This window comes from Lithobates pipiens, unplaced genomic scaffold, assembly GCF_037356315.1.
Source record: "Lithobates pipiens isolate NorthernLeopardFrog02 unplaced genomic scaffold, aLitPip1_a1.2 Scaffold_23, whole genome shotgun sequence".
NCBI classification, from domain to species: domain Eukaryota; kingdom Metazoa; phylum Chordata; class Amphibia; order Anura; family Ranidae; genus Lithobates; species Lithobates pipiens.
In genome coordinates, this window is record NW_027507785.1 from 170,639,266 (window position 1) to 170,653,462 (window position 14,197).

General features: G+C 45.5%; 1 protein-coding gene across 3 annotated transcripts in view; it reads right to left on the bottom strand.

The window, feature by feature from the left end:
- Positions 1–14,197, bottom strand: part of FIRRM (FIGNL1 interacting regulator of recombination and mitosis) — a 387,122-nt gene that overhangs the window by 60,994 nt on the left and 311,931 nt on the right. For all 3 annotated transcript variants that reach the window (XM_077452604.1, XM_077452605.1, XM_077452603.1), the window contains one exon: positions 5,516–5,620. In XM_077452604.1, the coding sequence (XP_077308730.1) occupies positions 5,516–5,620 (105 nt within the window). The remainder of the gene's footprint in view (positions 1–5,515; positions 5,621–14,197) is intronic.

The following is a 14,197-nucleotide window of genomic DNA, read 5'->3' on the forward strand; positions in this document are numbered from 1 at the left end:
CAAACTTTTGAAGAGCGAGGGCCACTTAAGCGACTTGGTAACCGGTCGCGGACCACAATGAGTAGAGCAGGTGGATGACAGGTCCGTGCAGAGCGGACATGGACACAGCCCACTCTACTCTATGGGACCTCCGATCCACCCTGATGGAAGGGGATTGATCCCCTTCTGTCTTTTTTTTTTTTAGCGAATCAGATTGGAGGTAGGCGGGTGTAAAAGGACACAAATCTGTTTACATCTGCCATTTCATAGAGGTGAATGGAGGGTCCGATTGAATCGGACTGATTGTGTGAAAGGGGCCTTTCACACTAATGCAGCGCAGTGCAACCATGTCTTTCCTGTGGGTTAGCTACACTTTGCCCTAGACTTCTATTATATCCTGCAGGTGTGGTGTACTTTCTGAAAGCAAACCAAACCCCCAGGTAATAACAGAAGTCTATGCCTCAGTGCAGGTAACCTAAAGGTGCACTGTACCTGCGGATCAGTTTGAAAGCAGCCCAGTAATCACTGCGCAGATATTCCCATATATACACTGCAATTTTAGTAATAAACCGACCTTTAATAACAGTCTTCCATTCAAGTATCGCCTGCAGGTGCTGTCCCCAGCAGAGTGCATTTGGTATCACTCCGCCTGTGGCAAGAGACAGCGCTGTACAGGAACATCTGCCCCCATCTCTCTACCCTCTGCTCCTCTGTCCCACCACTGTAGACCCCTGCTCATCTGTTCCACCAATGTATGACCTTTCTCCTCTGCCCCAACAATGAACACCCCTGCTCATCTTTCCTACCACTCTAACCCCCTGCTCATCTGTCCCACCACTGTAACCCCCTCTTCATTTGCCCCATCACTGTACTCCCTTGCCCTTTCCGTCCCACCACTGTAACCCCCTTGCTCATCTGCCCTATCAATGTACCCCTTTTCTCATCTGCCCCACCACTGTACCTCCCTGCACATCTGCTCCACTGCTGTATCCCCATGCTCTTCTGTCTCACTACTGAATCACCTTCTCATCTGTCCTAACACTGAACCCATCTGCTAATCTGCCGCTTTCACATCTGCCCCACCAATGCACCTCCTGCACATTTGTCTCACCCTTGCTTTTCTGCCCCACCACTGTAATCCTCTGCTCATCTGCCCCACCAAGACACCTCCTTTCACATCTACCCCACTGCTTTTCTGCCCCAACACTGAACCCCCTTGCTCTTCTGTCCCACCGCTGAACCCCCTTCTCATCTCTTCCACCACTATACCTCCCTGCACATCTGCAACGCTGCTGTACCCTCCTGCTCATCTGTCCTACCTCTTAACTCCTCCTGCTCATTTTCCCTTCCGCTGTACCCTTCTGCTCATCTGCTGCACCGCTGTACCCTCTTCTCATCTACGATATGTGTGATATGCAGAGTGGTGAAAAGAAGCAGAGATGAGACACATCTACTTGTCCTGGCATACTCATCCTGCTGATCCACCTCTCGCATCCAGCCCACGTGCTTGTATGTGATGTCACTTACAAGCATCCGGAATGGATGCGTAATGATGAGCTCAGGTCAGAGGCATTTTCTGAAAGCAGTGGGCCTGTGTGCAGGATCATACATTGGGCCCCCGTAGCTGAGAAAATGGTTGGGTGTGATTTTCATTGCACTGAATACTGGCTGTCAGTGTTCATTTTGGCAGCAAATTTCAAATTAGTTTTAGTTTTAGTCTTAGGACTAAAATGGCAGTTTAGTTTTAGTCCCATTTTAGTCTTCTGCAATTGATTTAGTTTTAGTCATATTTAGTCGACTAAATCTCGAGGACATTTTAGTCGACTAAAACTCATTTTAGTCATGTAAAATCTAAATCGGTAGAGTTAAATTGTAATGCATTATTTAAGCATTTCTCTACAATTTCCAAACACATTAAATCTAATAATAGGATTTTTATTACAGCTTACTTGTAAAATAATTTTCTTGGAGTACATCATGGGACACAGAGCCTTAAGTAATTACTTAATGGGTTATGGGCCACTTTCAGGTGTTGACACTGGTATACCCAATCAAGGAAGTTCACTCCCTATATAACCCCTCCTCCTTCCAGGAGCACATTCGTTTTTGTAGCAAAGCAATAACCTTAAATGCTTGTAAGCTGTAATAAAAATCCTATTTTCTTTATTGTACATCATGAAACACAGAGCCTTAAGTAATTACTTAATGGCACGTCCCATAGCAATGCTACTTGAGGGGAGGGAGAAACAACCCGCAGGGTACCCACAGACTTGAGACTTATACTGCTGCCTGCAGTACACTGTGCCCAAAGGCGATATCCTCATACCTCCTTACAGCCACCTGATAACATTTTTGTGAATGTATGCACTGAAGACCAAGTTGCGGCCTTACAGATCTGAGCCATGGAGGCCTGGTGACGCACTGTCCAAGAAGCACTGTGCCTTAACTTGAAAGGGGGGAATCTTACCCCTTAATTTATAAGTTTGAATTATAAGTTGCTGAATCCACTTAGTGACAGTGGATCTCAACGCTGCCTGTCCTTTCTTAGGACCCTCTGGCAGAATAAATAAGACATCAGTTTTACGAATCTGAGCAGTTGCCTTTAGATTTTCACTGCTCTCACCACATACAGGACAATGTAGTGACTTTCCTTCCCTGGAACAAAAAAAAAAAAAAAAACCATGGCAGGACAATATCTTGGTTCAAGTGAAAACCTGAAAATTCTTTTGGAAAAAAGCCTAGACGAGGGCATAACACCACTCTGTTCTCATGAATAATCAAATATGGATCTTTTCAAGAAAAAGCAGCCAATTCTGAAACCCCTGCTTGCTGAGGATATAGCAACCAAAAAATACCAGCTTCCTTGTCAGAAGGACTAAGGGAATATGCTGCATTGGTTCAAATAGCTGTTTCTGTAACACTGACAAAAACAAAATTCAAGTCCCAAGGGCTTAAAGGTGATTTAATTCCCATCACCCCTTGCATAAAACCCCCCAGACTAAAGAATGCATAGCAAGCAGTCTTTAAAATAAGATCGATAAGGCTGAGACTTGGACCTTAATAGTACTCTGGGCCAATTTCATATCTGCGCCTATTTGTAGAGGCAAGAATTCTGCCTATGATAGATCTCCGTGGGTGTCAACCCTTGGATTCACACCAGGAAACATAAGCCCCTCCAGACTCTATAATATATAGCTCTGGAAGCGGTTTTATTTTTTTCATTAATCAAAGTAGAGATAACTGACCCAGAAAGCCCACGTTTCATCAGAATGTGGGGTTCAATAGCCAGGCCGTTAAATTTAGCAGTCGTACAGTAGGATGGAATATCGGCCCCTGTGAGAGCAGGTCTGGCCTTAGTGGAAGGGACCATGGATCCCCCACTGCCATCTTTACGATTTCTGCATACTATGCTGGTGCTGCCAGAATTACTGATTTTCTTTCTAGCTTGATCCTACAAAGAAGTTGAGGCAGCAATTAAATAGGGGGAAATACATAGATCAGTGAGAACTGATCCCGTGTTATCACCAACGCATCTGTTCTGCATGTGAATGGGTCCTTTGTTCTGGACACAAAGTTAACTAACTTTATGTTGAACTTGACGCTAGAAGATCTACGTCCAGAGTCCCCCATCTTTGACAAACAGCCCGAACATATGTCGGGGTGAAGAAACCATTCCCCTGGGAATAATCTGCTGGAGACTTAAGTAGTCCACATGTCAATCTCCTATTCCCGGAATGAAGACTCCCTTTAGGCATGGAATATTTATTTCTGCCCAAGTTAGAATATGGTTCACCTCTCTCTGTGCTGATAAGATTCTTGGTGCCCCCTTTGGTGATTAATATAGGCTACAGCTGTGGCACTGACAGATTGGATCCTGTCAGGACAATCCCTTAACCTGGAAGTCCAGGTGTTCAGAGCCAAATCTCTAGGATGTTAAATGGGCAAGGCTCTTTCGGTTCTTGAACACTGTCCTTGGACAGTTGTCTTCTCTGTCATTTACCACTTTCCAGATAAGTGGTCTGAAGGATTTACCTTCTAGCTGATTCTTTAGTAACCACCAATTGAGGCTTTGGGACACCCTTGGGGACAGCCGCAATGCCACGTCCAAAGCTTGGATTATTTTGTTCCAAGCAAATAAAATACAGTCTCAAATGGAACTGGGCATAGGGAACTGCTTCAAATGAAGCCACCATCCTTTCCAACAACCTCATGCAAAGGTGAATGGAGGGATCTCCTTTTGACCTGACCATCTGCACCAACTCTCTTATGGAGTTGTCTTTTGCCTGGGCAAGGACACCCTTTTTCTGGGCTGTATCTATGATCAGACCCAAATTCTCCAGCTTTTTTTAAGCGGTTTTAAGGGAGACTTCACTAGGTTGAGAACTCAACCTAGACTTTTCCAGATAACTGGTTGTAATGCATAGACCTTACTCCAAACACTGATTGGTCTATTAGAAATAGATCGTCTAGGTATACCAAGACTATTTAAGCCCTGTGCCCTTGACCTGGCTAGATGTAGGGCTAGCACTTTTGTGAACACTTGGGGTGCTGTAGCTGGCCCGAAGGGCAAGGCTATAAACTGAAATGCTGCTGTTCTACTTTGAACCACAGAAACCTTTGGTGAGCGGCAAATATATGGACATGCAGATATGCATCCCTGATGCCGATAGGCACCAGAAATTTTCCTCTTTGTAGGATAGAAACTACTGTCCTGATCAACTCCATAAAAAGGAATGGATCTTCGGGAACTGATTTACATTCTTTTAGATGTAGAATGGATCTGTTGAATTTCTGCATGGATCTGTACATGTACAGGAAATGCACGAAAAAAGGCGGTGAAGGTTTTAAGGAACCTAAGAAAAACAACCATCAGCTGACTCTACTAGAGGTAGCCTGAATGAGGCATGAATCATCTCTGCAAGAGATTTGTACCAGCAATTTCTCAAATTGCAAGGCTAAAAAAAGGTTCAACTCCAGTTGTCTCCTCCACAGAGGAGTAATCAGTTTGCCTTTCTTTCCTGATCAACTGAGGGTAACCCCTCATCCTCTACCCACTGTTCCCTTGATAAGGGATCTAAGGTGGGGGAGGGGGATCTAACAATCCTTGGATAGCGGATGCAGTTAAAGTCGCGAATTTTCCTTCTAGGCCCTGCAAAACTCTGAAATTGGAATGCATTAGTGTCTCACTGACACTGCTGATGGGGAGGGAGTCGAGTGCCGGCAAAAGAGGCTTCGCGTGCCGGGGGTTGCCTACCCCTGCTCTAACAAGTATCTCTCCAAACTTAAATGTATCAAAGAACAAGACTCATTCGTACTAGCTTTGCTTCATAATTTGCATATCAATTATATCCACTTTATAACCGATAACCCACAAGTTTGAACTTGCTGAAGTAAAAGATACACATACAAAGATCAGGAGGATGTGGGCTGCTCTGTGCAAAACCATTTTACAGAGCAGGCAAGTATGACATGCTTGTTATTTAAAAAAAATATATATCACTTTCACATAAAACGTATTAATAAATGCAACATATACCTCAGCAAACCGAGTGAATGTCTCTAATGCATGTTGATTTACCAGCCACACTGGATCTGAAAGGAACATGGAGAATAAACCTGATATTTTTGGCAGAACCATAATCTGAAATATAAAACATGGTAGAGCTCAGTTGAAATTCAAAGGAAAAGGATTTTAAACACTTTATTTCACTATACCAAGACACACTAATCAACTTTAAAAGATGACCTCTTATTTGTTCTCTCCCTGTGCATTGAAAGCTGTTGCCACTGAATACTTATTAGGGTTCATGAACACTGATGATTACATGAAAAAATAAAAATAAAGCAAGTATCACCAGCGCATTTAGGAGAGGAGATTTTAAGCAGAAACAAAAAAAAAAGAAAGAAGCAGAACACAGATTTTCTCAGGAAGGCATTCACAGGAGCTGAGCAAATGCTCAGTGTGCATGAGGCCCTAGTGTACTGAACAGAAAAGGATGCCATCATAATTCCCTCAGTAATTTCCCCACAAGTGTATTTTGTGGGGAAAGAAACTATGTAGCTCCAAATACAATTTTTATACAATGTCTTCAGTGTTAAACTTGTGGTTGGGGGGGGGGGGGGGGGGGTTCTATAATTAGGAGGCTGAGCTGCATTTTTACCATGTCCCATAACCTGCAAGGACAACCATATGGGGGTTTACACATGCAGCAGCTGCATTGCTGTGTGTCGTTGCAAAAATATCCCCTGTCACGCTGGCAGGTAGTACCGCTGATTACCTATTCAAGTGAATGGGGCTATCTCCTGCATTCACAAGCCAAACTCTATGTTCTCTGTCGTGGTTGAGTATTTCCTGTAAAAAGCCTATTTGGTTGTCAAAAAACCCCCCAAAAAACAGACTGTCAGGAGGTGAAAATGCCAACTTGCAGCTCTGTTAAAAGCGATCTGCAGTGGATCACTTTTCACAGATAACACAAGTGTAAACGACTAACTAAGCTAAGTATACATGTGACTAACGAAGAGGCGGATCACTAATTTCTGGAAAAAGGTAACACCTGCAGGAGTTTAGCAAAGACCTGGTAAAGCCCCATCTAATTTCAATCCGCTATCAAATGAAGGAAAAACGCATTTCTAGATAGATAACTCATGCATTCCTTGTACTAGTAGAATCAGCTATTTCCTTAAAGCTGAATTTTAAAATTGGACTTTTGTGCCATAAATTTCTTCTCTCTGCATCCCTTGAAGGACATAGCGAAGATCAATAAAACTTGACCACTGAGTGCCACCTGCAAGAGGAGGATGCTAGCTACAAAACAAAAAACAGCTTAAGGGAGGCTCTGCTGGTGGCCAACCCCACTTTCCCATCTGCTAATAAAGCCTCTGTTAGTAGCAAGCAGAAAAGCACAGAACACCGGACAGTGTTTCTCTGTCCATGAGATGAACAGGCTGCATGACTCCCGATACCCCCCTGATGATTCATATAGGGGACAGCCGTGGCATTGTCTTTATGCACCTTGAGCAGGTGTCCCTGAAGGAGGAGAGTCCATTGGGGCAGAGTTATTCTGATTGCTTTGAACTCCAAGAGTTGATTGGAAGCTTAGATTCCTTTGCTGACCATGTTCCCTGCACTGAGATTGCAACACGCCACCACAGCCTAAAAGATAGGCACCTGTTATGGGCCCCTAGTAGATCACAGACTCAGCAAATGCATGCAATGCCAAGCTGCAGCAAGCAGGCTAGCAGAATATCAGCATGCATTAAAGTGTTTATCACTAAAAAATAAAAACAAATATTGATCTTGGCCCCTTAAAGCAGATAGCACAGTGCTTGTGCTGTGTAATCTGCCCTCCTCTAAACGGTAAAAATAAAATAAAACTCCCACTTCCTGTATGCCCTCTATACTGACCACGGAAATCAGGGCTGCTCAGCCTTGACCACCGTGGTCAAAGTGCATCCCTCCGTCATACGCTGCTGTTCTACCACCCCCTCCTTCCTGCCTGTCAGCTCCCTCTCTGTCTCCGGCCCGGTCCCGCCACTATTATTGTAAAAAAGAAACCCAAAATTGTCACTGCCAGCCCCTCTATTAGAGGCTGGCATAGCACACTATGCAAGTCCTTTTCAAAAACAAGTCTTGTAAATATCGATTTTGAGCTTTGTCTTCAGGACGGTCACGTTAATCACGGCCACAGCTCCAATGGATGGCTTCTGCGCTAGGAGACGAGCAGCCACGTGATATCATAGCCCCTCTCTCAGAAACCATCCCTCGGAGCTGTAAAGTGGCCACGAGTCACGTGACTGGCCTGGAGACAACTCAAAATCGGTATTTACAACACTCATTTTTTTTAAATGACTTACATAGTGTGCTATGCCAGCCTCTATAAATGCCTTAAACACTTCAAAAAAGGATATTTACTCAAGAGCTAAAACTATAGTTCTACGATTTTACAAAACTCTGGTTAATTCACATTTAGTATTTGGTCCAGTTTGAGTCACCAATTCTTAGGAAGGATATCCATGAACTGGAGAGGGTCCAGAGAAGGGCAAAAAAAGCTAATAAGGGGCTGGTTGACCTTAGTTATGAGATCAAAAAATTCAATGTATTCCTCCTGGAGAAGAGGTGCTTAAGAGGGTGTTTAGTCATGATAAGGAAATCTTTAAATGGTGAATTTAGCATTGGAGGAAACTAATTAACCTAAGGTACCTAAAGAAGGTATGTAGCAACACAATGAAGCTGGACGAGAGGCGGTTCAATCTTAAACTGCATAAGGGGTTCTTTACTGTTAGAGCGGTAAGGATGTGGAACTCCCTTCCAGAGTTGGTGGTGTCGTGGGGAATGTAGATAAATTTAAAAAACTTCTAGATGTGTTGTTTTTAGCAAACAATGTACAGAAATATGGAAAATGGTAGTAGCAAACACACACACACACACACACACTTGGACTGGATGGACTGGTGCCTTTATTCAACCAACTATGTAACTAAATAACTATGTTATCAGTTTCCATTGATATGGAAGGGAAGAAGGAAGGACTTTACCCATCATCAAGACTGAGTTGGCAAACCACCAGGCTAGGGAATTTCTTAATTGTCTGGAAAGAAGCATAGGGAGGTCAAATGAATGAGTGTGTTTGCTTCATGCCAACAAGATGTTGTGTTGGAAAGGCCTTGAATGCAATTGGGTGACTAGAACAGCCTTGCTACAGGCCACCATGAGGCCCAGAATACATATGGAGACCTTCACAGAGGGATATTTCTTTGACCTTAAGGCCCAAGCGTGAGATCTGAGAGAGACCAGTTTGTTTTCTAGAAGAAGAAAAGACCTTTGCTTGGGCTGTGTCTAGGATGAGGCCCAAAGATTTTAGGTGGAGGGAAGGTTGGAAAGCAGATTTTTGAACACTCATTAACCAACCGAAAGCCTGAAGCATCTGAATAGTCTTGTGAATGTTTGCAGAAAGGTGGAAGGGAGTCCTTCAGAAGGAGGTCATCTAGATTAGGGGTATGCAATTAGCGGACCTCCAGCTGGTGCAGAACTACAATTCCCATGAGGCATAGCAAGACTCTTAGAGCCACAAGCATGTCAGCCAGAGGCAGAGGCATGATGGGACTTGTAGTTTAGCAACAGCTGGAGGTCCGCTAATTGCATATCAATGATCTAGATCAATATTTCTCAACTCCAGTCCTCAAGTACCCCCAACAAGTCATGTTTTCAGGATATCCCTCAGATGAAATGGCTGTGGTAATTACTAAGGCAATGAAACTGATCAAATCAACTGTTCAAAATAATGGAAAGCCAGAAAACATGACTTGTTGGGGTACTTGAGGACTGGAGTTGAGCAACATTGGTCTAGATATCCTGTGACCTGAATGCTTTGAGTTCTTAGGAGGGCAAGAATGGGTACAAACATCTTCATGATTGCCCTGGGATCAGAGGATAGGCCAATGGACAGTGTCACAAACTGGAAGTGTTTGTCCTACTGTAAAGCGCACAAAGCACTGTGGGTAAATCAGAATAATTAGAGTTACGCTTATCGGTAACGTCTTTTCCAGTAGTCTTTCAGGACAGCCACTATGAGAGATAGTCTCCTCCTCTTCCTCTGGAAACACTGCGCCAGCCCATAAATTCTCACTTCCCCTGCCAGACCTCAGTTTATATCGAGATTACCTCCGGACAGCTGGAGAGACACAAGAACACATTAATAACATGTTGTCAAATACCATTATCCTGCTGCGTTCTGGTCTTTTATAAGACTCCCCACAATTTTTGGGTGGGTAACTAGGGCTGTCCTGAAAGACTACTGGAAAGACGTTACTGGTAAGCGTAACTCTAATTTTCCCTAAGCGTCTTTCAGGACAGCCACTATGAGGATAAACAAGCACTTACCAGTTAGGGTGGGATTACAGCTTGCAAAACCTTTCGCCCAAAGGCCTGCTCACCTGCCGACACCAGGTCCACTCTGTAATGTTTTACGAAAGTGGAGTAGCTGGACCATGTTGCTGCCCTGCAAATCTGTTCTGGCGTTGCTCCCGCTCTTTCTGCCTGGGAGGCTGCCATAGCTCTTGTAGAGTGTGCTTTAATACCCACTGGGATTTCTTTCCCTGCAACTGAATAAGCCTGCTCGATGGCTACTCTAAGCCATCTAGCGATAGAGCGTCGGGACACCTTACATCCTTTTCTGGTCCCAGAAAACAAAACAAATCAGGAGTCTGACCTTCGAAATGCCTTGGTCAGCTCTAGTGTAGGATACATCTCCTAACATCCAAATAATGAAATTTCAATTCCTTCTCACCTGAGGGATTGGGACAAAATGAGGGTAAAACCATTTCCTGGCTTCTATGAAAGCCAGATGCCACTTTCGGCAAAAAGGCCGGATCTGTCTTTAAAACTATCTGGTCCGGGCAAATAACGCAAAAGGGTGACCTGACTGATAAGGCCTCAATCTCACTGACCCTCCTGGCAGTTGTTACCGCTACCAGAAAAACTGTCTTCAAAGTAAGCTCTCTTAGTAAACACTCTTCTAAAGGCTCAAAGGGGGGGTCCCGTTAAGCTTTGTAAAACTAAGGATAAATCCCATCTGGGAAAGGGCAGACCCTGGACCGGTCTCTGTCTAGCCAGGGCCCTAAAGAATCTGACTACCCACGGGTTGGCAGCCAGATGCCTTTCTAGATAAACACTGAGGGCTGACACTTGACCCCTGAGGGTACTAATGGATAAGCCCTTATCTGCCCCACACTGCAAAAATTCCAACACTGCAGAGGAGCTCCGTACTGGGAAAGAGCTTCCTATGCACCATTTATTGAAACGTAACCAGACCTTTTCATAGATCTGGCGTGTTTCCTTTTTCCTACTGTCAAGGAGGGTAGACACTAGCCTCTCTGAAAACCCCTTAGCTTTTAATATGCCCTCCTCAGTAGCCAGGCCGCTAACTTCCACTGGCGTGCTCGTGGACAGAGGACTGGCCCCTGAGAGAGGAGACCCTCCCGAGGGGGCAAGAATAAGGGAGGTTCTACAGCCAACTGTTTCAGTACTGAGAACCATGCCCTCTTGGTCCAATGCGGTGCCACTAGAATCAGAGACGTGCTTTCCATTTTAAACTTTCTCAGAACTGCTGGCAACAACACCGGAGGCGGGAAGGCATAGCATGTTCTGAAGTGCCAACTCTGGTTCAAAGCGTCCACCCCTAAAGCTCCCTCTCCTTCTCAGGGAGAAAAAAACAGGGGGTTTTTGCGTTGCTTTTGGACACGAAAAGGTCCCCCTCCGGAGGCCCCCATTTCTTTATTATGATATTGAAGATCTCCTGGTTGAGAACCCAGTCGCCCTCCCTCAGCCTCTTTCGGCTGAGAAAGCCTGCTATCACGTTTTTTTCTCCCCTCAGGAAAACTGCTGAGAGTGAAGGTCTCGGCCCAGCTCAGGATATCTGTGGCTAAAGTCAACAGGGCTCCGCTTCTAGTGCCGCCCTGCTTGTTTAGGTAGGCCACTGCGGGGGAGTTGTCCGATCGCACCTGAATGTGGTGGCCCAGGAGCTCTTTTTTGAAAAACCTGAGGGCTAGTCCCACTGCCCTTAGTTCTTTCCAGTTGGACGACTGAGACAGCTTGTCGTCTTCCCATGTGCCCTGAGCTAGAAGGGAACCCAAATGTGCCCCCCAAACCTTGCCACTTGTATCTGTGGTAACTACCTGAAAAACTGGGATGAGCCACAGGCGTCCTTGCGACAGGTTCGTCACTTTTCTCCACCACCAGAGGGATCTCTTTACTTGGTGTGGAACATGTACTAGGGTGTCTAGAGCCTCTTGACTGTGGTCCCACACCCCTAGAACGAAGGTCTGAAGGGGACGAAAGTGTAGTCCCGCCCACTGCACTGCTGGGAGGGTAGATGTAAGGCGGCCCAATACTGACATCAGAAACCTTATGGAAAACAGCTGGTTGCTCTGAAGAGAGGCCACCGCTCTGTCCAGCTTTTGTACCTTCTCTCTCAGCAGGAAAAACTCTCAACAGCGTTGAGTCCAACAGAAATCCTAAATAGGAGATCTGTTGCGAGGTGATCAGGCTGGACTTTTCCAAGTTTAATAGCCACCCCAGGTCTGTAAGGACCCTTTTGGTTAGGTCAAAATCCTTGACTAACTGTATTGAGGACGCTGAAAATAAGAGCAGGTCCAGGTAGGCCATTATAGATATCCCCTGGAGCCGAAGAAAGGCCATGGCTTCTGCCAGGACCTTGGTAAAAATGCGGGGTGATGAGGATAGCCCGAATGGCAGGGCCTGAAACTGAAGGTGTACTGTTTCTCCCTCTAGATCTATGGGAAGGCGTAGAAACTTCTGCGAGGCCTCCGCTATAGTGATGTGTAAATATGCGTCCCTTAGGTCCAAAGATACCATGAAACAGTTGCGGGGTAGTACAGCCCTTACTGAAAAGATTGGCTCCATGCAGAATCTTTTGTATGCCACTGACCTGTTCAGGGGCTTTAAACTCAGAATTAATCCGAATTTTCCTGAAGGTTTTTTTTACTAGAAAAACATGAGAATAAAACCCCCTTCCCTCTTCCGCTTTTGGGATTCTGAGAATGATGTCCTGATTTTCTAATTCCCTCAGTGCTTCCAGCAAGGCCTCGGCCTTTGCCATGCACCTGGGTAGATGCGTGACAAGGAATCTTTATGGAGGCGGTCTTGAGAATTCCAGGAGGTACCCCCTTCTTATCCCCTTCTTATCACCCCTAAAATAAATTGATTGTTGGATATTGCCTCCCACTGTGGGAGAAAGGCCCCCAGTCTTCCTCCTACTGTAACTGGAATGTCACTGGGTTTTTTGGGGCTGGTCAGGAGGGCGAAAAATCGCCCCTCCTCTGCCCCTGCCTTTTGGGGCCAGGTTTTCTTTTGCCCCTCTGGTTTTGGGGTTTCCCTGCACCCTTGCGGAAGAAACGCCTTTTTTGTTTGTACAGGGGTTTTCCGTTTAAGAGTAAAGGAGTTTTTCCCGTCCGCTGTGCGGTCTAGAACAGTCTCTAGCCCTGGGCCAAAAAGGAGGTCCTCCGTCAAAGGTATCCCACACAATTTTACCTTGGAGGCTCTATCCCCTGGCAAATTGGCTAGAGCCGCTGTTCTGCCTGACATGCAGACAGACTCAGCAGAGGCGTCTGCTATGTAAGCGACACCTCGCAGCACAGTAGGGAAGGTAGACAGAATGGTTTCCTTATCTGTGCCTGCCTCAATATGTTGTTGGATCTGTGAGAGCCAGTGCTCTAAATTGCGAGCCACTACTGTAACTGCCATTTCAGGCTTTAAATTGCCAATAGCTGAGTCCCATGTTTTTTTAAGCAGAGAGTCAATCCTTTTGTCCATGACATCTGCCCAGGCCCCCATGTCTTCAAACGCCAGATCCGTGTGTCTGGAGACCTGGGAGAAGGCGGCATCTAATTTGGGGCTTTTATTCCAAATGCATGCCGGGTCCTCTGAAAATGGGAATCTTCTTTTAAGGGATCTAGAAAAGAAGGGCTTTCTCTCAGGATCCTGCCACTCCTTTTTAACTGTTTCCATCAGTACCTTGTGTACTGGAAACATCCTTCTCTTTTGTTCCCCTAAACCCAAGTACATTTGGTCATGAAGGGTCAGGGGTTTCTTATTAGCCTGGATACCGAGGGTTGTATAAATCTCCTTTAAGAGGTCCTCTACCTCATCAAGGGATAATTTATATCTGGAGGTTTTCCTGGACCCCCGTCCTGGTCCTCCCCCTCTGAACTCTCCTGGGAATTGGAAGAGGAACTGTCTTGGAAGTCCCCGTACTATCCCTGAAAGGCCTGCAACCTCCGTCCCCCCGGTCATAGCAGGTTGAACCGGAGCAGAATTCTGTGCTAGAGGTGGGGTTGTATCCTGGGGAACTGGACCCGTGGGAAGCTGAAAATTTTCAAACAGGGATCTAAATGAAGAGAAGGTGGACGAGAGCTCTTTGACTGAAGCTGCTAGTCCTGACTCCGGTTCAGATTCAGTCTCTGCACAAAACTTTTGTCCAAGATTCCTCTAAAAGGCACACTTATTTTTAGAGCTATGCGTGGACTTACAAGGAAAAAAAATGAAAAAACCTGTCATTACAAAGTTCAGGATACAACCCTGGGAGTGCACTAGACCCCTCTTATAATGCAGGGATCTTAGCGCCCCCCCCCCCCCCCCCCCAGCAGGTCTGCCTCCCCCCCATTGATAGGAACCATACATGCGGAGGGCAATCCTAGATAG